Source organism: Echeneis naucrates, chromosome 6, assembly GCF_900963305.1.
Source record: "Echeneis naucrates chromosome 6, fEcheNa1.1, whole genome shotgun sequence".
In the NCBI taxonomy this organism is placed as follows: Eukaryota; Metazoa; Chordata; class Actinopteri; order Carangiformes; family Echeneidae; genus Echeneis; species Echeneis naucrates.
Window position 1 is genome coordinate 10,890,494 of NC_042516.1, and position 25,522 is coordinate 10,916,015.

At 38.1% G+C, this 25,522-nt stretch overlaps 1 protein-coding gene across 1 annotated transcript; it reads right to left on the reverse strand.

Moving 5' to 3' along the window:
* Positions 1-717: 717 nt before the first annotated feature.
* On the reverse strand, positions 718-25,433 carry mtbp (MDM2 binding protein). The gene is made up of 23 exons (XM_029504748.1): positions 25,285-25,433; positions 24,836-24,919; positions 24,633-24,706; positions 23,837-23,970; positions 23,584-23,642; positions 22,972-23,116; positions 22,422-22,536; positions 19,589-19,705; positions 14,054-14,148; positions 13,700-13,766; positions 13,333-13,450; positions 12,734-12,910; positions 10,532-10,642; positions 8,650-8,808; positions 8,289-8,379; positions 7,325-7,483; positions 6,812-6,907; positions 6,369-6,632; positions 6,044-6,207; positions 5,325-5,440; positions 2,234-2,347; positions 1,131-1,196; positions 718-1,022 (listed from the first exon to the last, which is right to left on the reverse strand). The coding sequence occupies exons 1-23, from the start codon at positions 25,349-25,351 to the stop codon at positions 984-986; spliced, it is 2,631 nt and encodes an 876-aa protein (XP_029360608.1). The 5' UTR covers positions 25,352-25,433; the 3' UTR covers positions 718-983.
* Between the last annotated feature and the right edge of the window lie 89 nt (positions 25,434-25,522).

Sequence of the window (25,522 nt, forward strand, 5' to 3'; positions counted from 1 at the left end):
CAACAGTCTCAGAGCCACCTGTCAAGAGCCTGGTAGATCCGGGACAAAGATCATGTGCAGCAGTTATGGTAGACCTGTTACTTCGCTACTGTCCACACCTGCTGATTGGCTAGTGATGTTAGTTCAGTTGAGAAGGGAAAGCTGTGTTACTCTCATTCTATTGATAGGCGAACTCAACAGACTGCTCCAACCGGACAATATCCTGCATCAACAGGTTTTCTTTTTTAATGTTGATTTATTATTATTTTTTTTTAAATCACAGCCCAATGATACTCGCCGGAGATCCGGCATGGTGTCGGAGTACTTTAAGCTTTGACATTGTGTTCCAAATGAATTGTTACAAGTAAATTATAAAAAAAAAGAAAAACTTGATGTGCTCTCAAAGCCAACACTATTAGCCAGTAGTAACGCATTTCATCATGGGCAAGAAATCAGTCTGTACTGTGGAGAAACTAGTACAAATAGGACATATCTGACTGTCAGTGATAATCAGCACGTCATAATGTGCCGCACTGCTTGTTGCTTTATTTTCACTGTCAGAATAACAGCTATGATACAGACTAGGCTGTTTACTGTCAGTACTGATGATGAAATACATATTTCTTAGAGAACACACATTCACGCTTCCTTGCCTAAACACACAGACTCACTCAGCCGCTCTCCCACCATCTCAGGTTGTAATCAGGAAGCGACGAAGGCCGAAAGATAACATTCAAGAACACTTTATTGTGTTGAAAAGAGTAAAATGTGAAATACGAGGATAAAAAGTTAATTTATGAAACCATAAAATTATAAATTAGAAACAAATTGAACAAGTGTGTACAGATTTAAAATCATGTTTCAAAACAGCTATTCTTGACACAATTACACTCTGAACCCATTATCATTTGTCTGTTTCAATACTCAGAACAGACAACTCAGATGATGTCAGACAGTTCTGGACAAAAAAAAAAAGTGTTCCAGTTTCAACCTCAAAACCATCTTCACTTCTCTGAGGTCTTTTCCAGCACCCAGGCAATGACCTTCAGAACAGGAGATATTGTAAAAATATGACTTAAGGACATAAAGGAAAAGTTCACATTAAGGACGCCTAAATCAAGCAGAGAAATCCTGGTGTTTTGTGCCATTACCTGTTTGACATTGCTGCTGGCAGCCTTCTTCATCTCATCATGCAGGCCCCGAGATGTCTTGAGATCCTGTGCTCAAACAACAAGAAGTCACTGATATGGAAACGTTGAACAGGTACAATTAAAATTCAGATAAAACTATTTAGGGCATATATTAATTCCTTTATACTGGAGAGAGAATTTAGGTAGAATACAGTCAGTAGTCAGCCAGCAAGTTAAGTATGATGTTTCTGATCATTTGTATATCAATTTCACCTTATTACAGGGTGATATAGTGAGATTGTAATTTTTACTCCCCTATATTGATCTAACAACGATAGTAACTGTACAGCTGTAGTTACTGGTTTCTTTTTCTGATCTAAATTTTAGAAAGAAAACAAATTATAAGTACATGCAACTCAAAGTATGAGCTTGCTATAGAGTACGTTTCTTCAGAGGCAGTGTCTCTTAAAACAATGTATACATTTGAAATCTACAGGCCACAAATCCAAAAGAGGACTGATCTATAGCTCAGCAAGAGAGCTTAAACGTCTGTTCCTCTCTATCAATTCATTTATAAACCAAACAAAACCATAGACCCCATGGTGCATGCTGGTCCAGAGGTGACCCTGGTTTTGCCCAGTTTTCACAAAACAGCATTAAGAGCAAGCAAAAGCAAATAGCTAAGCAAAGAAAACTACTTTAAGTCGAATGCTCAAAATATATTTGGAATTGCTGCTTCAATACCTGCACATATAATATCTTAAAATACTAATGCATTAGTAATTACACCCAGAAATACCAAAGTTTATATTGCTGAAAACTTATTTTCTTTTTACCACCTCTTTGTAGGCAAACCTTTCACTTGTGAAAGTTAACAGTTTCAGTTGGGCATGAACCCTTGTTCTGACTGGATTTGAAACATCTGACTACTTCTTCAAGCATAAAAAAAAATTGATAAGGATCGAGTAAATTTGTAGTGACGATTAATTGCAAAGCATAACTAATGTCCCAAATTGCAGTACATGTCCTGGCTGCATAGAGGAATGAAAAACGGCACAATGTCAAATGAGAGAAATGCTCATTGTGCGAGCAGTAAAAAAAAAAGAAAAGAAAGAAAGACTAACCTTGAGATAGAATTTTGAGATATCAAACAGTCTTTTGCTGCAGGCCTCAAAGCAATCATGCTCAGTGGTGATCCCATGGTGTTTGAGCGATTTAACTACTACCTCCTGCAACATCTAAAGTCATAAAACACAAAGACACACACACACATGTATTAGCAATTGTGAAAACATTAAATCCACTTCTTTTTATTCCCAAACCACCAAATGGTGAATCAGAGAAACTAAATTTAGCAAGGTTCACAAGGAAAAAAAGAAACAAAAAAGGTTATCACAATGCCTCAATTTTTGGGGACGTCCTTGTGCAGCATTTTTACATTGCCAGACTGAATTTACAGGTACAAATGTTTCACTAGCAGCATTGACAGGGAAAACACATCCCTGAAATAAATAGAATCAATATCTGGCTTTAATCTTGTCACAGCCACTGTTCAGAGGAAACACTATAAATTATTGTGTGGAATCACTGGTGCCATTTATTCTCATGAGGAATAGAAAGGCACCTTTTAATCTCTGTCCTGAATAAACTCCTATCATTATTTCTGAATAGGGCCAACTGTTCTTTTGTCACACTTGAGTTTGGATGATAAGTCTGTTTGCATGGTAATCAGAAATCAGGACAAGTCAAGGTCGGGATACAGATTGCAAGCATTACAGAGGACAATGTGAAACAATGTGGGGGGATATCTGTGTGAATTTGTATTACGTGTCCATGACTGTCTTTCTGTGAGCATCCACTGTACATACTCATGTGTATGTGCGTGTCTGTGGAGGCAGCAGCAGGTGATATGGTAATAGTGTAATTGTTACTGTGTTTCTACCACAACATTATTATGCAACCCACACATTCACAGTGATTTCATGCAAATCATTTTTCTCTGGTGGGGCTCTTAGGAGTTTGAGAATGTGTGTGCGCGTTTCATATCTTAGTAGGAAAGGTAAAAATGTCTTTAACTGAAACTGAACAGATCCCACCATAAGTTAGCACGGACAACACTGGAGAACAAAAACTCTGTAACAGAAAAAAGCCCTGGAATAACCAAATTCAGGGTGGGCAGCCATCTGTCTTGACTGGTTGAGTTGAAAGAGAGAGGGAGAAAAAGTAGGAAAAGGAGGCGCATCAGTGACAAACTCAGACCTGAGACAGCCTACAGGAATTGCACTTTTTGAGTTGCTGTAGTCTAGCTACCACAGATTGGCCTTTGTCAAAGCCATTACATCCTCACACTAGTCTTTTTTTCTGCTTCCAAGTTATTCACTATGACAAAATGTTAAAATGTTCGATTGTTGCCTCAGGTATCCCATGCTCTGACGGCTGTAATTCTAACTCGGTTGCAAAAGGTCTTCCACTTTGTGGTCTGGTGTTCCACTTTGTGCTCAGTGGTCTGGGTATTATGGCTGTTCGGTGCATGTCATAGTACATAGCAGATCAAAAGTATAAATCAGAAAGTTAAATAATCTGATATTTATCTTCGTGTTTACCACATTCGGGACCTGTAGTGTATACCACATATAAATTTTTTTGAATAAGCGATATAAAGCTAGTCTCTACACTGTCTACACTGGCAGAAAAGTTGTGCTCCCTTCTGCTTCCAAAATCAAAACTTTGTTCCATCAAAGGGTCTGACTATTGACTGATAAGCTCAGCATGCTTCGAGAAAATGCATTAAAAACAGAACAAAACATAAAGACTAAAAGTAGGTATGGAAACCGAAAGTAATTGACTGAGTTTGTTCCCTGGAGACACAGAGCGTGTTTCAGTCGCTAATGTCTGATCTTAAACAACATCTGTAGGTACTGCCTATGTCCAAGCAGTTTAAGAGGAGACTGTGCAGTGTGAGTGAAAATGCTCAGTTACTTATAACGCAGACTTATTCCAAAAGTGTACTGTTGAATTATTGTATATAGCCAATTGTACTTCACATTATAGTCTGTTTAAGTGTATGTTGAACAATATACAGTAGGTTAAAATGCCAAATGTATGGTGATAGTATTCCACCCACTACCATTTATGCAATAGTTAACATATTCATTTTATATGGATATTGCTGTATCATACCAGGTGCACAAGCTACTAATTATCAAATGGATATTGATAGTATTCTACCCACTTCCATTTAAATGACAGTTAAGATATTCATTTCATATGCATATTGCTGTATTATACAAGGGGTGCTAGCAGCTCACCAATAGTTTTAAAATAAAACATTTTTACTGCCTGTTACATTGTAATATTCCATTTAACCAGGAACTAAATTAGTAGATCAACAAATGTACACTAATAAATATAGCATTCATCTTATACCACTTCATAGATAATTAGATATAAATAAAGGAGATGGGTTTAGAGTCTTAAAGTTTGATACTTAAATGACCATTGAATATCTTTTTTTGGCCCCATTAAAAGTGGCTTTGAATGGAGTTTGATTAGCGTCTTTACTTTGTCCAAGCCACCGAGGAGCAACAATTAACCCTAACCCTGTCAAATGGAGGCAAAGTGCCAATTACAGGCAAACAAACCAGACCTGCCCACCTGTTTGGTTCTAGATAGTGTGGAGATGGTGAGAGCTGCTAGCTGACCTGGAGTACTGTTAGTTTACGTGTGCTGAGATGTGCTGTGGGGGAAGCGAGTTAGAAAAAAAGAATGCAACCAAGTAATTTAAGTGATACATTTTCTCATTGAAACGTTAAGGTGAAATTACCAAACTCAAGCTACATTACCTCTAGAATATGTTCTGTTAAAAACATTTCCATCAAAGTGACAAAACCATGCACCAATATTTTACGATGTGTAGTCAGGCAAAATTTGTTTTTGCCAACGTAAAGTGAAATCTAGACAACATAACATTAAAAAAACAAACAGAAATTTATCTCATAAGTGCTTTTAATTCCTTCCTGCAAATCTCTTTATGAAAGCTGTTGTACAAACATGTGAGATTGGCATGCTAAAAAGGGAGCTAATTTCCTAGGTGACACATTTTCTCCTCTAAGCTTGAGTGTGTTTACAAAAAAATATAAAACAAAAACAAACTGTATATTTGGCAATTACATTTTAAGTAAAAAAAGGGGCAGTTGAGAATATGAGAAATCTTACCCTGTTGTGTTTCTGAGAGCGTGACTCTTTGGCTGGTTTGTCCTCTCTTTGAGGCTCAAGATGGGGCTTCTGCGATTGAGGTTTAAGTTTGTCAGCAGAAGAAACAATCACCAAACCTGGAGATTCATGTTAGGAAAATTAGCAATAGAGCATCATAATAACACAAGAAAACGGAGGTAAATAGTCATTAACAAATTAATTCTCTAATTCCCTGAAGCTGACAAAGCGGTGTTTTTTAATTTGCCTTATTAGTTCTCCTGTCAGGACTGACTGGATGTGTTCAGTCCCTTACATTCCTTTTACTTTTCTTGCACTTATTACATTTTGTAAGTTCCATTGTAGCTCTGCCCACCAACAATTTATTTTGCGTTCTCAGCAGCTGGAATAAAAAGCAGCTGTATGAGTGCGCAGGACCTTTAAGTCTCAAAAGATTTTCATAAAACAAGTTTCAGCCTCATAAGTAAGGGCCATGCTCTCAAACGCTCACAGCTGACTGGCCATTGTAGGAGAAGCATATGTGTTAGTAATAAGATTAATAGTGGCTCAGTTCTGTTCAACTGTGTCAGTCATGGATAGCTAATAACTGGATCATTATATTTGTGGGCTAGTTTTGTGTTTTGCTGTAGTCAACACATATCAAAAACAATAAAAGGTGAAATCTATACATGAAATAATAATTATGGTCCCATTCCATGTTAGGTTAAACATTTTTGTTGTACCTGAGGACGTCTGTTTTGTAGCTGACGAGGAGGAGGAACTAATTGAGGCAGCTGTAGATTGGGATCTGCTGGGTTGCTGTCTGAGGGACCGAATCGTAGGGTGTGTGCCACTGCTACCACTGCTCTGGGAACAAAGCGAATCGCTGCTCTCTGACTTCACCAACCTGGACCATTCAGACAAACAGTTCACAAAAACAGCTAACATTAATTTTATGCCATTTCATATACTAATGGAAAAGCGCTAAAAATATTTGTCAAGTCAAAGTCTACTTTACTTATAAATCACAAGTCATTGTGTAGCCTAAAACATACACAATCATCATACCTCTTACGCGGATAACCTCCATTTATGTCTGTGTCCCAGGACCTGCGCTTGAGTCGGGCTACATCAGCATTCTGCAGAGTCTCTCCATCAGGCACGCTCCCTGGTTCTGACATCACAGCAGGGGAGGGGGCAGGGCTGAGGGCAAAGGGGAGGGGACATGGCTCTTTGGAGCAGGTGGTTTGGGTCTCATGCCGAACCAGACGGGATTGGAGCCGTACAAAAGCCTGGTCCCGATCCAAGGACCGCTGATTATCGAGGCAGAAACTAAATTTACAAATGAAAATTTTGTGTAAAACAATTTGTAATAATAATGTAATTACACAGAAATAATGGAGGCTGATGCAGCTTCTCATTATAGGCTGAGCTTCTACTGGTCAGTATGTTTGATACTTATACTTAAAAATCTGAGTTACTGTGGCTGCATAGTCACTGTAGGAACTTACTCTATGCCATGGTAATGTGAGGCTGAGGCCTTACTGAAAGGTAGCTGTGTGATTCTCCCAGGCGAGAGGTCTGGTGACAACTGAAACACATTGTTACTGAACAGGAACAGTGGAGAAGAAGAACAGTGTGGAGATGGGGAAGGAAGGAAGGAAGAAAGGAAAAAAAGAAAGGCAATGAATACATACTTTGTCAAACATTTTGTCTTGCTTCTCAATTTAATATTCTTTCATGAAATACAGAAACAAACTATTTTATGCAATTGGAGAGACACACATTCTTCTGTAATGACTCAACTGTTCTTATTTGGGTCCATCTTTGTTTATCAAATTGTACTATTCTGTCTGTTGTTTGTCTGGCTTCTGTCTGCTTGTGCATGTATATGGTTGAATAGTAATACAAGCCCTAGAAATATAGATAGAAATAAAATTCAGTTGAAGCAGCTAATTTGACAACCTTTAATCTAATGTCAAGGTGCTACTTAGCATGGGACCAGAGAGGAAGACTGAACCTACCCTCTATTGATAGTCAGTGGTTGTAGCTCCCCGATAGGCAAACCATCAGATGTGAAGTGTTTCAGAAGTTCTTTGGCATCCAGTAGAGCAGATGAGCCCTTTTGACTGTCTTTAGGACCCAGCAGGCTGTCACTGGAGCCTGGACCTAATAAACCAAATCTAAGGCACAAACAATGCAACGATGAACAGATACAGACATTAAAAAAAAAAAAAAAAAATCAAGACTCTACTCAGGGCAGGAATGGCCATTCAAAGAAACAGCCTGGAGTAGGGCTATGCAAAATAAAAATATATGTTTCTAATGATTGAAAAAGGTCTATTGTTTCATGAGATTATCTTTATTATAGCTGCATATACACTGAGCACAGAGAGACAGAGGGAAAGAACACACCATTAAAAAATGCACAGCACAGTTGCAACTAGTAGGAAATATGCACTGATGTAATATGATCAACAAAACAAGAAGAGTGAATATCCAATTCCTAAAACAACAATGGCTCCACCAGCCAAGAGAAAGTGAGGAAAAATGTTTGCTGAAGGGGTAAATCAAGTGAGAATTTGGGGCAAATGGAGACACAATGAACTCTGATTAGATAGAACGGCAGTTTAAGTCAACATGGGGCTCCACTATTCAGTCCCATAGCCAAGGTCAATTTTTATACAGTCTGTGATTCTCTCAAACCAGCGTGGTTTAGAATGAAAATCTGACATGGACCAGAAAATTTCCATTGGAAATTATATCACAGAGACAATAGAATAAAACATCACTAACTCCCCTCATCCTCTGTGCAAGAGTATCACAGGACATTGAGAGTCAAAAGATTAGATTATGATTCACATTAGCGACAGAGCCTCAATTTGCATAGTAAAATTACCATTGCTTCATACAGAAAATGCACTCAGTTATGTCATGATTGCTTTGTAGATGTGAAATAATCAGGGGGATATTCCATATCACACTTACCTCCTCTGTCGTCTCCTCTGCAAGTTCTCTATGTTGTGGAGGACGCTCCTCTCAGGCCAGTCAGATGACTGGTGGGACGTCGTCTGAAAACCTACAATGAGGAAACAAGGCTCACATTTTCAGAAATATATATGGCCTTTTTACAGTGCCAAAACTGAAAATTCCCTTCAACAGGACTGTGTTTAGTGATTCTTGTAGAATTAAAGGTTTGTGTGTGGATTCAATGTGCGGTGATTGAAAATATAACTAGTGCTTTAAAAGACTGACTTATTGTTTGATACCAGTGTAGACGTAAACAAATGTGAAAATAATGTGGGCTTATATATGAAGATATTTTTTTTGTCTCTTTCCTCATACATACCTCTTTTCCTGGCACTCTCCTGCTCATATGTAAGACAGGTGGAAGCAGAAGGTTGAGTGGAGTCAGTCATCTTCAAATATTGCTCCCTCGCCAGACTCAAAATGGCCTTTAAGTCATTGATGGGTATTGAGGTTGAAGCTGTTGTTTTCTCTTTATGCCCTGGATGCACAATCAGACACAGGTTTCCATTTGAGCAATACTTCAGACTGAACAAGTAGCTCATTTACAAGCTTCGTTTTTGTAAACGGTTTTGGTATATTAATGTTACAATGCAAGAGTCTAGTGTTGATCAGATCAAATCAATTATGTGAAGAAAATTTGTTTAATTCATTTTAGTTGTCCAATTGGGTAATTACACTTTGGTAGGCTCTCATTTAAGAAATTAACTGGGATGCGCCAATTTCACAAGGGTCAAAGTTCGGTGACCCATGTCAAGTCAACTTGTATCGAATCTTAGATAAAGGTTTCTTGTAGCTGAGATTAGTTTAAAGATAAAATACTGAAGATCTTGAGTATTTCCAGCAGGTCATCGAAATGTGAATGGGATGGGTTTAACAGCACAATGAAAAACAAAACTAATCACTGACTGTGACATCTATGAAAATGTAAACAAAAATGATAACTGAAGTCCTTGGCACACGCATAGCTTCTATACAGCAGAGACAGGCTAGTTACAGTCTATGAGATGAAGACACTAATGTCTATGCTCAGTCTCTATATCTCTCACATGCACTTCACATAATCAGAAAAACTTCAGTACTAACTTTTGTAACTTATAAGGACATGCCTTTTCCCAATTTAATGTAGAGTCAGAATATATTGGGATGAATTTCATTAAGGCCTGTGGTCTATCAGGCTACTCCACTTTCCTCATGGCCTTTTCAAAGAATAGCACTGACACATTTTCTTTATTCTGAAGAATTTTACTCCACTCTGCCGGTGTCCCACTATCTCTGCTTGTCAAGCAGACATTATGACTCTTTCTATGCACTAGCCTGCGCTGAAGGATGGAGAGAGCAGTGAGTTCAGATTACAGATTAAGAATCTTCAAATTTTTAGACTGTAGTAAAGACATATTAAACAAGCAACTGTGAGGCCTCCTGTCAAATTATTTTTCTCCACCAGTGAGTAGCTGAATAAGACAGACATTCTGAGTTAATAGTACAGGCCCATTTATCAAATGCAAATCACATTAGACAAAAGTAAATAAAAAAATAAAAATATAAACTATGAATAAATTGGCTAAAGACTTACCTAAATGCTTACTTTAGATAAAGGTTTAGTTCACATAATCTGATCACACTTTATCAATGAACACTGGCTTTTAATGATTTTTTTTTAAATGCACCATGGTGATAACAGTTAGCTGAGAAAAATTAATTACACTCTCTTTTTCGTGATACTTCTGGTCCCATATAACTCCCAAAACAGTTATCTCCTCTACTTAGCCGTAGGGGGTTCGTTTCCTGCGGGTACTCCGGTTTCCTCACACCGTCCAAAAACATGCATGTCTAGGTTAACTGGTGACTCTAAACTGTCCGTAGGTCTAAATGTACGTGTGAGTGGTGGTTTGTCTGTGTGTGTCTCCGTATGTTGGCCCTGCGATGGACTGGAGACCTGTCCAGGGTGTACCCCACCCTCGGCCAATGTGAGCTGGGATGTGAGCACCCCTGTGACCCGGAAAAGGAGAAGTGGTAGAAGATGGATGGATAGATATCTTTTTGAGTTTAAGGTGCTGTGCTGAAGTTACTGTGGTACTTAAACATGCAAAAAACGACTGAAAGCACAAGAACAGACCTCAAAAAAAGAAAAAAAAAAGCCTTTCCTTTTCCCCAGAATTACAGTATACTTTTGATTTCCTATTTTTAAACGTCTTACTTACTGAGATATTCTTTAAGTACCAGATTCTGAACCTGGGTCACCTTCCTCTCTCTCTTCAGCAGGCTGTCTCCTTGGAAACAGGGCAGAGGGCGGAGGATGTCGCCGATGGCACCTTATGATTGCAGAGACACACATAGTAAAAAGGGAGAACCAAAAAACACCACAACAATGAGATCATTCGCAAATGTCAATTTTATATTTTTTGTTTTACTGAGCATTTTGAAATTGCTGTAGTGGAATTCAAGGCAACAAAAAGATGAAAGATGAAGGGGTGTAACAGGTAGATATCCTTCAATGAAAGACACAGTAAAGGTTGAAGAGTTTTTATCTTAAATACACTTCTATGGTAGGGTGTTCCCTACCATAGTAAGGAAATAAATATGTACAAATTAAGGTAATTCATATAGTTTAATTGCATCTCAAACACATTGAAGAGTGGAATTTTGACAAGAAGTTCATTGCTAGCCATTGACAACCAATGGCTAGGAAAAGAAAAAACAAGTAAAACTTTAAATTTCCCTTCAAACACATCAATCACCAACGCCCCCTGAATCCAGATAATACTTGAGCTCTCTGACAGATTCTAGTACATATCTAGTTACTGCTGCTTTGATGCTGACCATCTCTTCATTAAGATGGAAGAGCAAAAAATTACTAAAAAATTACTGCCCTCTAACAACAGAATTTGTAGTGTTGTGGTTTGGGCATGATCACAAAGGCAAATCATTAAGGAAAGTAATGGAATTACTTACTGTGTTTTTCATATGTGACAAAAACATTATATTCTACTCTCTTGTTGAAATTTCCTCTCTGTATGTTTGAGACGTTTAGCACAGTCAATAAGACGCCAAATCCCTCTGGTGGTATTACTCACAATTCACAGGTATATGCAATATGTGATCAGGGCTTGTGCACTAAATATACCAAGGTTTGATGTAAAGAGGTTTGGAACCTCTGAATTAAAAGATAAACAAATGATTACTGCTCCAATATGTAAAGGGATTGATGATGAATCGCATTTGCAACTTTTAACACATACTATTACAGGATATAAACGTGTATTGCTGTGCTTTTATTCAGGTGCAGCAAACTTCAAATATGCATGTTCAGAATTTCATTTTTACTGCAAACTCTACAATGACACTGCAGAAGTTAGGGCAACTTTTAAAGTCCTGCTCCACATCTAAAAATATTTCAAATATGTCTCCTGAAGGTTGCGTGAAATGTTAACAGCAGGGAGTCTCGAGAGGAATCCCCTTGATAGGTCTCTTGAATATCACATAAAGCCAGAGAATAGTAAAAGTATTTCATCACCAAAGATGCTTCAGGTTTAGGAAACAAAACAAGCAACAGTGCGAAATATACAGTTCCACAGATGTCTGCCCATCTACTGAGTCTTTGACAAACACAAAGGTTCATAACACACTGATATTGTCCAATTATCTGTCTTTCATCTATATTTTATTCCTCCTCACCATTCACTTTAACCTTTTGTCTTTGATTGATTGTTATTTTAGTGAGATGAGAAAATCTGTAGAAGAACAGACACAGGTTTTCAGTGATGTGAGGCAGAAGGGAGGATGTAAAGTGAAAGTATATATTATTTATATATTTATATAAATAAATATAAGTATATATTTAGAATAGCCGACAGTGTTGAGGACTATCAGTTTTGAAACACAGGCTAGCCTGATGAACAAAGACAGCCTCTTAACCTCTGTCAGTGAAGCCAGAAGAGCTTCAACTTTAATCAAGCTGAGGAGCAGCTTTAAGAGAACAGGATACTTGAAGGGTTTATTTTTCACAATGTGGCCAACTCTGGGATGTTCTAAAGCCTTTAAATGCTGATAAAATACTAGCACTCATAAAATTTCATTACTGTACGAGGTTTTAGAACTGTAAATTGGAGTGGAGGAGATATGGAGCTGAGATACTGTGAGAACCCCTCCCTGAGTTCCCCCCAAAAAAAAAAAAAAAAAAAAAAAAAAAACCCACAATAATCCATTCACTTAAACTAGTGGTCAGTAAAAACTACGCTCAGGAGCTCTCTGGGCAAAGCAAACTTGTGGATACAAGCAAAAATATAGACATAGGTGCATTGAGTTAGCCTTTGGAGTCCCCTGCAGCACAAAATTAGGATTAAAGGGGAAGGGGACGAACACAGAAATGCACACATCTCTACAAACTTGACAACATAATTTACCTGAAGATGAAGATTTCTCTCTCAGCAGCCTAGTGACAGTTGCCATGGCAGCCGCTCCATTAATTTGACTGTATGAGTGTAACATCCTGACCCTGCAGGCTTCAATCCCAACATCGTCTGAGCCCTGGACCAGCAGGAAGTAGTGGGCACTTTCACCTTTCACCTCAACATAAGGCACTACAGGATGAGGCAGGGGGTATGATAGAAAAATATCATGATATGAAAGATGTTGTTGTGTCTTCGGCTCCCTCTGTAAAGCATTTATCATATTCTGTTTACATTGCTTGTTGCATGTATTAATGTATAAATAATCTATTTGTGGCTTTCTTACGTCTTACTTTTTGGTGTAACTATAGAATTTCAGTGTATTTGGCATATCAGGTCATTTTTGTCATATATTTTAATGATTATTCAGTTCTGCAGTTTTCCAGATAGAGTTGGTCACAGTTCTTAGTTTGCTTCCACTCAATTATGCAAAGTATCAGTGTAGTCCAAGTAACCAATTTATATCACTACAGAAGAGAGTATAGCTCCTCTCTAATGTTGCCTGTCAACCATTTAATGATGTTATGTAAAAAATTTGGGAAGAAATGTTTTACCGGTTAAGGATTTTGGTCTCCTTGACATAGTCTCCCTCCAGCGCTGGGAGCTCAGTTGGGTAGCTGCGGGCTGGGCAATGGGGGTGACTATACATGACAGGCTGAACAATACTCCAACCTGGAGAAGAAAACTTGTCAATAAACCTGAACACACAGTCCCACAAATCACATAAGAGGAACCTGGTGTTTACCTTCTATGTCTGAAATACCTTGCAAGGGGAACAAAAGAAAAAAGGATTTCCTTCTCAAGTATAAACCTTTAGAAGTTAACTTTTTTGTTTTACTAGTAAATACAACTTTCTACATCAGGGTTTGTTTTTGTTTTTGTTTTTTTTTACATATAGGTGCACTGCTTAGGGGCACATACCTCTCCATGAACTGACCTCAGCTGGTCCAACAGAAGTTTCGACTTGGCTGACTTCCCACACAGACCTCTATTTGTTAGTGTTAAGAAATATAATATTAAGGAGCAGAAGTTATTAGCCGCATTTTAAAATAAAAACAATTGGTCAGAATATCAATATGCATTGTACATACCAACAGTGAGGAGTATTTTTTATTATAACTATCAAATATATTTGCATTCATATACATATACATTATATTGTTATCAATACCATATGTTTGAATGGAAGGTACAGCTTAGCCATTTCACAAAAGCTTGATTAAGATGTCACTGAAGGTTCATTTCCAAGTGTGGACACATTTTTAATGAGGATACAGTTCAAAATGGATGCTGGACATCAGAAAGCTGGGCAGGTCTGATAAATCAACAACCTGAATCAAGTCCAAAACTGCTGCGTAGTAATGGCAGACCTGCAAATATAGAGCAAGGATGGGTGTGGAGAGAATGACAGAGAGGATGGAATGAGTAAAGATACAAAGAAAGAAAAGGGGGGGGGGGGCAAAAAAAAAAAAAAAAAAAAAAAAAACAGGGTTTGTCAAAGAAATTTTTGAAAAAATGGAAAAGGGCTGAAAGGTTGAGTGATTGAGATAGATGACCACACACGAGAGAGACAACTAACAATAATTTAAATCATGAGTTAGTCCACCATTTTTCTGCTTAATTGTTTGGCTTCTAAAACGTCAAAATAAATTCTAACAGTAACCGATAAGGTCGTCAGATGTTATGATTTGAAAAAAGTTACTTATCAGATACCTACCAGATAAAACTAAGAAAGGCAGCAAATCTTTACATTTACAAGACTTAACATCAGACTTTTGGTTGGCAAACTTAATTATTTGCTAGTTGTTTCAGTGTTACTAAATGACAAACATCTTCCCATAGAATAACTTTTGTTTTCTTTCAGGAATCCATTAGCTCATTAAACACAACATAACACACATTAAGAAAGACCTACATTCCAACACTCTGTCCTACTTATTTAATGAGCTTGGTAACTTAAAGGAAATCAATAAAATATAAATCATTTGTAACGTGGAAAAACAGGTCATTCTCATACACAGAAATTTAAACAAATACAGAGCCTGAAATGTCCTTCTCATAAATTATTGAAGTGGAACAAAAATGAAGTGGTGACCTATTTTGGATCGAGTCCTATAGATAAAGAGTACATGAAGGTTTTAATAAATATAGACTGAATTCCTACTTTTGCATAATGGTAAAGTTTCTTTCTCACATGTCTAACCCAGTGAGCACTAACTCAGTGACAAAGGCAGTAGCCTGTAGAGATGAGTGAAACAGATCATTCTTCTAATATTTTACTATCTGCACTGGAACAACTTGAAATGCTCCTCGTTAATGTATTAAAATTTCATACACCTGTGGTTTAAATGTTTTTCCATGTTTAAACATGACTCAATGCAAATATGCAATTCAAAATGATCCCCATTAATTTCTTCTAGATAAATTGCTGTTATGTTCTGTACATGAGCAGAAAAGTCTGCGGAGATTAACACTGGCTTGATTTTCACAAGTACAAACATATTCTGAACTATTCATTCCCATTTAATGAATTAAAGTTGTGTTAATCTGTATGATCACATTGTAAAAATCTGTTTCATTCATTTGTGTTTTCAGGGATCATGGTGAAACAAATTTGGTATTGGAGCAGCAGGTATGACTTACTTAATATTAAAATGCTCAGGACTGGAAGAAGTGTAATGGTTTTAATGGAGATGTAGTAAGAAGACAGTTTAAATCCCAAAAGGAAGTGTGAGGTGAATTTCTTAGCCAACCTTGACAAACAGAGATAAGGTGTTCATAGAAAGGACACTCCAAAGGCCTAAATGTCACCATTTGAATAAGCTGGTGAACTGGTGAATTTCTTTAGGGCATTAATAAGATAATACTCTTAGAAGACTAAAAAGGATGACAACCACGGACAGTACTGTCATCACATGCAGTTACAAAACACATTGGAGGGTCAGGCGCCAGTGTTTCCGGGTTTAACAGCAATGTGGTGTGCAAGTCACTGTTGTCACGGCATCGAAAAGGGGCAAAAATGAGAGCTGGAGCTTATAAATACCCACAGCTACAGCAAATTTAATTAACCTGGGAGTGGAAGGTGACTGTACTCATTCATACAAGAGAGCAACCTGACGCTAACAAGTGTGAAAAGTTTTTTAGTGTCCTCTGTTATCATGACAAGAATTTTTATATTTTACACTTGGTGTAGATTTCATAAACCCCACACTAAAAATCCCGCTTTGTTTGGTCATCACAAAGCAAAGTTCGGCCTCTTGGCCCAGAGTGTACGTGTTTCATTGCAGAGCCAGTTATCCCAGCAGTGCAGAGTTGTGATTGTTTTGTTGTCCTCGTTTTTTTTTTTTTTTTTTTTGTGTGTGCCAAGACAGTCATTGCCATCTGCTTCTCTGTACAGAAATCTGATCAGATCACACACCAACACTGTCTCACTCTCCATAGACTCATTAATGAGTAGTGCACACAAACATACACACATCTTAATTATGCAAATCTGCTAAGTTAAATGAGTAACAAGTACACACAACAACACAAACATTTAAATATCTCTTGCTAGACAAAAATTCTCAAAGCAGACAATGGTTTTGACAAATACAACATACAGGTATGGCTGGTATTTTGTGATTATTTTCAATATTTCATTAATGTGTTTAACAGCAGCCTTTAAACCAAGTGCTTTTAATGCTCATCTAATTATTGCTTGTATAAAGGCTGCCTGTGTGTGTGTCCCATATCAGACTTGATCACAGCTCCTATGTGGGTTTCTTGATATTAATAATCTACATGAGAAAATTAATGACAGAAATATACCAACTGTTATAAAGGCAACCTTTATGGTCTGTGTGACATCTTTTCTCACACTGGTCTAGTCTCTGGGGGGTCCGTTCTCTGGAGTGGGGGTCTGGTGTCTTGTCTAGTCTGATCTGGTCTGATCTGATCTACTGTCTACTGTCTACTCTCTGAAGGGGTCTCTGGTCTGGTCTAGTCTAGTCTAGTCTGGGGGGGGTCCCCATGTCTGGTCTGGTTTAGTCTCTACTCTCTGCAGGGGTCCCGTGTTTTGTCTACTCTCTGGTTGCTATTAACTTGGACATTCCCCACACCGGTCATCGAACTGTGCCCTTCTTATTGCGGGGCGACACCGTTAACCACTGCGCCACTGTGCTGCTCAGGTCACAACATGACATGTTCAGGTGCCCCTACCGGAAATTGAACCGTGCCCACTATGCTGAAGTCACCACATTCATTCATTCATTCATTCATGGGTAGGGGGCCGTGCATTATAAGTGATCCCTGCGGAGCATTTTCCTTACAGAGACGTTCCTTTTTATTCCGGGGGGGGGGGGGGGGGGGGGGGGGGAGAATATGTAAAATGTTTGTCAGTTCTGTTTTCAAATGTCCAATTCCGTGATTGTGGATTTTATAGGGCCCTATTTACCGAATGCCCAGGAAGACCAAGCTTGACATGAGCTTCACAGTGTGCAAGGTTTGGAAAATGAGGAACCCATGTTTAACTGCACTATTTTTTTTTTTTTTTTTTTATAAAGAGGCACTTATTTTTGTTACTTAAGCAATATGTCAGATTGCTTTTATGCAACAATAGAGTACATAAGATTTGGTGAAAAATGGCATGCACAAGATGTGTGCAAAGTCCATTAAAGTAACGTGGGACTGCAGCCAAGATATCCATTGAAACCTTGGGCATTAGTCATCTTTGATGATCTCTTAAATCTATATTCTGACGACATTTTCTCACTATATGGCCAACAGAGGTACTTGGGGTCAACAGATGCCAGATGAAATACATGTGATTTCATCTGAGTGAAGGTCCTTTTGTCACAGGCTCCTCATTACGACTAAAGGACAGCCAGGACATGACCTTTTTGAACTTGTCTCCTGGCCACCAGAAATCATTAGAAGACAGTGTGCAGCTCATTCAGCTCTTTAGCTCTGAGATTCCTAAGGATTAAAGGTGCTCCTCTGATTTAACTGAAAACTCTCTGTCATTATTGGTCATCATATCATCATTATCACCATCAATCAAACAATCCCTGAAGTTTGAAGGAATGTGGCTACAAAGCAGGGCGGGGAAATATGTGAAAAAGTATCAAAACTTAGATTAAGAACCTCTCACCAATTTATATTTGCCATTTTGTTTTATTAATACTTTTCCAAATACATTTGTTTATGAAATGCACTTAAAAAAATACAAGCTTGTTTTGAGTCACGTGCTTCAACCCCATCAGACTTATGATAACTAATGTTAGTGCACATTCACTCTAAGTATGCTGATATCCATTTTCATGAGTGTGAACGCTGAGCCTCAGGCTACATCCACACTCACCATTTACTTTTAAAATAGATCACTTCTGTTACATTTACTCCTGCCGCCCACACTACACCACAGTTGTCGAGCCCCTAACATGGCAACCTTTGGAAAAGCTGCTGGCGTGTTTTCAGATTCAAAACTCTGGTGCAGCGTTGCAGTCTAGACTGGCACAAACAGACTTTTGCAAATAATGATGCAAACACCTGCCTCCCTTCCTGGATAATAACCTAAGGTAATGCAACAAATTTGTGTCATCACTTGGAAAACAGTCACATTGCGGAATGTGGGAGAGCATGGCTCATAACAGGAGAGTGTTAACTGCCAGAGATTTGATTAATTGATTTGAAAACATATGTAACGTCTAAAGAAATTAAGCAAAGTCAGTACATCTCTATAAATATGATTTCTTCACTAAGAACGTTTGGATCATTCACAGAGCCTACAGCAGTCTGGGACTGTCCCTGTGCATGCTACTAGAGGAAGAAACAAGAAATAATGATGCAAACAATTGGACCTTGGAAAAAACATGTAATTCTGTGGCAATGAAAACTCAATTAAAATAGCTGCCAGAGGTGTCTGGGCAAGTAAATGAGAATTGTCTCAGTGATCTTCCTATATCCGGTAACTAGCTAATTAGTAAGGATGCACTGATCCACTACAACTCACCTGCAACTCATCCAATAGTGACTCAAATAACCAGATGTCAGGTATTGCTGACAAAAGGGTCGATCTGTTCAATCTATTGTTAATCTGTATTCATAACTATGTGAACAGACCCACACATTTTGCCAGAAGCTAAAGAGGGAGTGAAAACAAAGTCAACTTTAAATAGCATTGAATTCAAACTAATTTAACCAATGAAAGAAGCAATGCAAGCTGTAACACAACTAACTTATACACTGTTATTGGGGCGGTACTCACATCGACCTTCAACAACTCCCAGTCCCAGCAAGTCATGACTACTGTCTGGCTACAGCCTTAAAGAATAACAAAATACCAACAAGACCGCAACAAATGTGGATGACAGGGAATTTTCTTTTGCAGAACACAATGTTTTCATTTCTCAAAAATACATTGTGGGTATTTTTCGCATGAAACACTTTGAAACATGTTTCATACATTTACATCTTCAAACTATTTGCATAGCCAATTTTTAAAATCATGTCACCATCTTTTGCTTCCCTGACTGTGTTGGCAAATCGCTGCGTTTCATTATACATTTAAGTCTAACAGTGTAAAACTAATTGCAAAATGTATACTGACTCCATGACGCTTCTAATATTCAAAAATCTTTTTCAAAATCTTTCAAATTTGTCAGGACGTAAACTTGGCAGTGATTGGATTGCACAAAACAAAATGTCACACCTCCCCAACAGAGCAGACACTAAACTCAGTATGATCATCAGGTGAACATTTTCAGTAGCTCCATTTAAAAAAGATTTAACTTTAAAGCTATGAGAAGCAGCAAAGAACTCAGGACTCACCTCAGACTGTAATTTGTGGTCAGTAGTGGTGAAGAGAGCGCGCAAGAGACTGGACACTGGTAAGTGATCCGCTGAGGAGCACAGTGAAAAGCCATCGAAACGGAGCTCGGACAAAAACTAAAAGAAAACACAGATAGACAAAGCTTATTAGAGTACCTGTGGCATTTATGTATCATAGACATACAAAACTGTTTGGCCCCATTGCATCTGTTACATCTTTACAGCATATTATGCAGCAATTTAGTGTTGTTCCCAAATATAAAAATCAATGTTTGATTTCATTATTTGCTCTTATGGTTAGTGATATGCATATATTAGTAGTATTACTTGTCTCTAAAGTGGTGATGCATACTGTCTTTAGCCTTTTGCTTTGTTTCACCACAATCTCCAACTGAAGCCTTTACTGGCTGTCTAACTGTTGGACTCCACTCACTTCTTTAGGCAGCAACTTAGCAAAGGTCACTTCAGTACAGAAGTAACTGCAAACCTCTCGGCATCCTCTGAGTTATACAGACAGATAAGAGATAACTGGAGAAAACCTTTGCAAAACACTATAAAACTTAGTATCACTTTACAGCCAATACTAAACTTTTGGGCTCAATACCAATATCTGATAAGGACATATCCACCTTTATTTTTTTATTAAACAATAAAATACTATTTAAATGTTTAAGTTAGTTTGAATTGTGGCAGATATGTACTGAGAAAGAAATCTTACAAAAGGAAATAAACCAGTGTGTCCTTTGTGGTGGACAAACTATGTAATGAGACATGGGAGTTTAAATGTATCTCTCATGGATTGTGTACTCTCTAGCAACCTAAAATATGCTACTTCATCATATTGTTGTGAGGTGCAAATTTTGTACCCCCACTTTTAGTGTTTCTCATATTTTCACATCAACAGCAAGAAAAAATGCTGCTAAAAGACATGTCCAACCTGTCAGGTCCAAAAAGACTTGAAAACTGTTTTTCAAATGTTAAACAAGCGCAATCATCGAGCAAAAAACAAGGATATTTAGTTCTTGAATAGAAGCAAACACTTCACTGTAAATCTGACATCAACAATAGACCCTTATTTACCAAATACACATTTCACATAAATATGTGGTTCTGTATCTTTAAGACACCAGCTGATCAATGTTTAAAAGTATCTTAAAATGCCAACTGAAATCTCCTGATTAAAGAACACCAACAGTAAGAGACATAATAGGAAACTCTACAGCGAAACAGATTGCCAATTCTCTCGAGAGGACTGCGGAAGAATAGCACAAAATTGGCCAATTCTGTCCAGAGACAGAAAACTGCTGCACCTGCCAGAGCTTTCCCATAATGAGAAAGAAGTACAAGTGGGTGTGAAGTAATCTCCAGGGTAGCAACAAAAAATAGCTGTCAGTTCACCTCAGCCCATTCATTTTGACACCAAAATGCAGCTAGTTGCAGGAAACTGGGAAACGAGAGGACAACACAGGGCCAAAAATATGTGGACAGCCAGTATTATGCCCATTTGTGATGAAACCTTCAACTACAAAATCGTATCAAGTTACAGCTTCAATTGACTCTGGTCTTATGCCTTTTTTTTATTTTAAACTGACCTTGCTTTGGGTGAGAAGGTAATGTCATGTTGGAGCAGTAACTTCAGTGACATTGGTTTTATTTTTCCACACTTTAAACTCCAACACAAGAACAGCACAACACTAGACCAGCATGTAACTAAAACCAGCGCAGTCATTTAAATACTGGCCAGAAACTTCACAAAGGACCTGTCTAATACTTTGTCCTTTGCCCAAGTCTGAACCAATCATTAATTGCAGCTGACTCCACAAGGAAGGGGTTGACTCATAGCAAGACTGGACAGACTCTACCAGGGCAATAGCAGCAAGCCAAAACTTCCCATGACCCTTCAGTGATATCCTTTGTTTCTTCTGTATTCATTCAGCAGTAAGAAAGACTTTTCCCCTCCTGATTTCCACCGACACTAAAAGTAACAAATTTTAAAAGGAAAAAATACATGAAAATTTACCTTGTGGCATTGTGCAGTGCATGAGTAATTTCTTATGAAAAAGACAGAAGAACACATGGTGGCATCAATCAGATCTCTGTATAGCAATTACCCCAGTATAGCAAGTTCTCAACGGAAACCACAGTTTTCTTTGCCTCCTCTCACTGATCCCAGCTAGCTGGGCCACAGAAAACATTTCATAATAAAAAGCCCTTGGCCAGGAAGCTGGTGAGTTTAAAAGGACAAAGCTTTTTCTTATGCCCTCCACATTATCAGTGCATTACACATAGCTTCACACACAAGGTTCCCAAAGCAAGTCCTTTAGCTCAACAGCCAATATGGCAAAAATACCTTTTAAATTCTTTGCCGCTTTTAAATCACAAATGACATCAATATTTATTCAAAATCTTTAAAATAAGCATATATATAGAAAACACTATATTCAGATTCATACAAGCATGCACAGAGAATTATAAATCAATCTTCAGCTGTCACCCACATAAATAATCCAACCTCCTTGTAAGAGAGAGCTTCATCACAGCACTGAGACGTAAAACCCTTTGTGCAACTTTCTCAAAAATCCTTGACTTTACTCTGTAATAATCTTAACGTTTGCTCCCCTAAGTCCAGTGTTATGTCTTTGTTATTTGTCATAATTAAATTGTGTTTTAACAAATACTACAAATTTGCACTCTATAGGTTCAAGCGAGATTCAGTTTTTCCAGCTCCGTCTCCATTTTTATACACTAAGAAGAAAAAGACAAAATGAATTATGCAAAAAGACCAACAATCCCAACACCCCCTTATGCTTACTGCATTTTCCGAGATCCTTACCTTCCTCTCTCTGATAACTAGGCCACCCCTCCATATTTCCTTGTGGTTGATACAGGTGTCCAGGTCGGCAGGCTCCAACAGACCAGCACTCAGGTAGGATGCTGCCTTCTGCCACCTGGGCAAGAAGAAAAATTATCATTCAGTGACCAGAAGCAAGGAACCTTCATTACTGACTTGTGTAGATTATAAATAAGGGTTCTGGTTCATTTTAATTCTCTCATTTAGACAAGTCAAGTCGCAATATATTTCCAAAGATACAGCTATTTTTCAATTAACTAAATTGAGTTCTTCTGTGGAAATGTTGCTCAGACAATTCATCCATTACTGTCACTCAGGACATTTATATTCTTGCTCATCTAACTCCCCCTACTGGTGAGTCGGGAATTTCACAAATAATTATACCTGCAATTTTTCACAGCCTTTTTTGAGCCTCCTTTGGAAACATCTCAGGATACATTAGTGAGTGCCATGACCATAGAGAACCATCTGCTCTCTGTGTATATGATCATAATTTCTAAATGTCATTTATGGGTATTTTGTGTCTCCTCACCCAGTCATGTGCTGTGTCACAAAATTGATCTTAGCACTGTGCCAGCAGGACATGTGTTTGAGAGCTCCCAACACAGGCAGCAGTTCTTTAATTGGAGGGGATTGCTCTGCTGAGCCCAGTACCAGCACATCCAACAGGGCTTTACCTGGGGGTGAAAAATAGGACAGACCAAAGAGTAATTCATAACACATCTTCCTGGATTCTTTATACTTTTTTCTTACATACTTTTGTCGAAAGGATTTCACGATCGACCATGACTTAAGATAGTCACTCCATAGATACCATCTTCTCTGTTTGCTATATTAAGACCTGAGGAAGAAAAACTGAAAGCACACACTGACTCCAGCTCCTTGGGATACCTAGTAGTGGAGGGTGACTGAACCTATGTAGAGGTGGTGCATGGTCAGCAGTTTTCTTCTAAGAGTAAATTATCCAGCGGGAAATTTTTCTAAGAAGCCAGAGCAGAAGTATTTTATCTACCATTCGTGAGTGCAAATGTACAAGGCAAAGCCAACTTCCTGCTTTGTGACTCTATCGGAAGAATATTCAATTATTGTTCTCTATTGTTCTCCTTTGTCATAACTAACATAACTATTGATTGGTCAACTGTACCTGGAGGTGGGAGCTTGTCAGACAGTAGATGCAACCCTTCAGCGGCCTCTTCTAACAACCTGTATGAGAGTCATACAAGTGAGATTAGGACTTCTTTTAAAACATGCATCTATTTCTTACCTACAAATTAGGAAATCATTTCTTTAAAAATGAGAACTTTTCTGTGAATGTATATAAAAAAAGAAAAAAATAAATGAATGAAAGCTAAAGAACAGTGAATATCCTCTGCCGCCGTCACTCAGGCAGTACTAACTGGTCAGCATTTGGCTCTGCGGTCTCCTGATTGCTCAGAGAAATGAGACATGACTCCACTGCATTGGGCTTCTCCTCCTCACTGTCAGGTTTCTGATGGCAGTTGCCCAACTCTTCCCAGTCCAAGCTGCAAAACTACAACACAATTTATATACATTTAGGGTTAACAAAGAATTGCAACATTTTTTATTCTAAATCATTTTCTTTTTTGCTTTTAATTATCAGTATTTTGGTCTTGTCTACCTCCTACCTACCTTGTCATTGCTCAAAATCAAGTAATAGTTTTACTCTTGGGATCATTAAAGTGCCACCGTATCTTTAAACGCTTAAAATCTTTTGAAAGTAACTTGCTGTGATACATACAACCTAATATTTGTAATGGACCATGATGACATAAAGAAGGGCACAATGATTTCTGTGAAATGTTACACTGAATTGCTTTGTTTCTGTTGAAACCGTTCAGAACCAAGATGAACAGATATACTCTGATATCCTTTCAACATTATCTCAAAATTAATGAGGACAATATAAACCACCAAAATAGCAGTAGTTTATAGTATTAATGCCTGTAAACTTGTAAACCTGTAAAATTTTTCCTCCCATTTTGCATTTGCAGGAAGAACATGATTTTTATAACAACAAAGCACTTGGGTTGGTGGAGTATATCAGACATGCAATTTATGGTGAACATACACTTAACACTTTTCACACATTATAAAAACCACACAATTACGCACTTATGCGCAACACCTTTAAATATAAAATACATAGACTTGGATATCTCCTTATTGCCTTACTTGTGTCACCCCTTGGGAAGCCTGAACAGCAAAGTACCACCTCTGGGCTGATGGGCTGCCACTTAGAGAACAAGCTTAAAAAAAAAAAGAGGGGGGGGGGGGGGGGGGGCAGTCAGAGGAAAAAAAAAAAACCTTAGTTAACATTAAGGAGATTTTTCACCATGAAAGTCAGGCAGGATAAAGATGGCACACAGTTACTGTACCTGGAAACAGAGAAGGCCCTCTGACTGACTCCTGTGTTGTACAGTCCACCAGCCTGTCATATATGCGCTTCACTAGCTCTAGACCTGTTTAAAAAAAAAAAAAGCAAATAAGAATTGAATATCGACAAAAATATCATCAGCTAAACATTTAGGAAATACATGTGCATATATAAAAGTAAATCAGTTATAAACTTTAGAAAGGTTGGACTGGTCGGCTGAAATGTTTATAAGCCAAAGTAGGAAACATAGCTGTTTACCTGATACAATCTTGCATACAGAAAATATTATTATGTGTTAGATATTAAATACTGTCAGTACCAGTCTAATCCCAGTGAGTTAAACTGAAGTTAGTGTAACTTCCCCACAGTCTGAGCAACCAACCAACTAACTCAACCCAACCTGGCTTAGCTGCGCTAACATTAGCATTTTTGTATTTGCTTCAAACTCACATGTATAGTTCTCCGCCACGACGGCTTCCGTTTGGCCGAAGGAAATAACCAACACGTAGCGGTCCATATCGTGTAAACATGAGTAAGCTCACGGTAAATTTAGGATTTCAGTAAAATACTGAGTGGCTCACAACCAACAACCACCGTCAAATTTCCCACCAGTTCTTCTTCTTCTGCAAACTCTTACGGTCGTCATGACAACGCTAAGTGCGCCATCGCCACCTACCGGCCCGCGGCA

Bases quoted from the DNA above. Each gene is read 5' to 3' on its own strand.
- mtbp (XM_029504748.1), bottom strand. From the start codon at position 25,351: ATGGACCGCTACGTGTTGGTTATTTCCTTCGGCCAAACGGAAGCCGTC. The intron at 24,707-24,835 runs GTACAGTAACTG...TTTTTTTTTAAG, and splicing joins AGGGCCTTCTCTGTTTCCAG to CTTGTTCTCTAAGTGGCAGC. The intron at 19,706-22,421 runs GTAAGGATCTCG...GTTTTCTTTTAG, and splicing joins TAGTTATCAGAGAGAGGAAG to TTTTTGTCCGAGCTCCGTTT.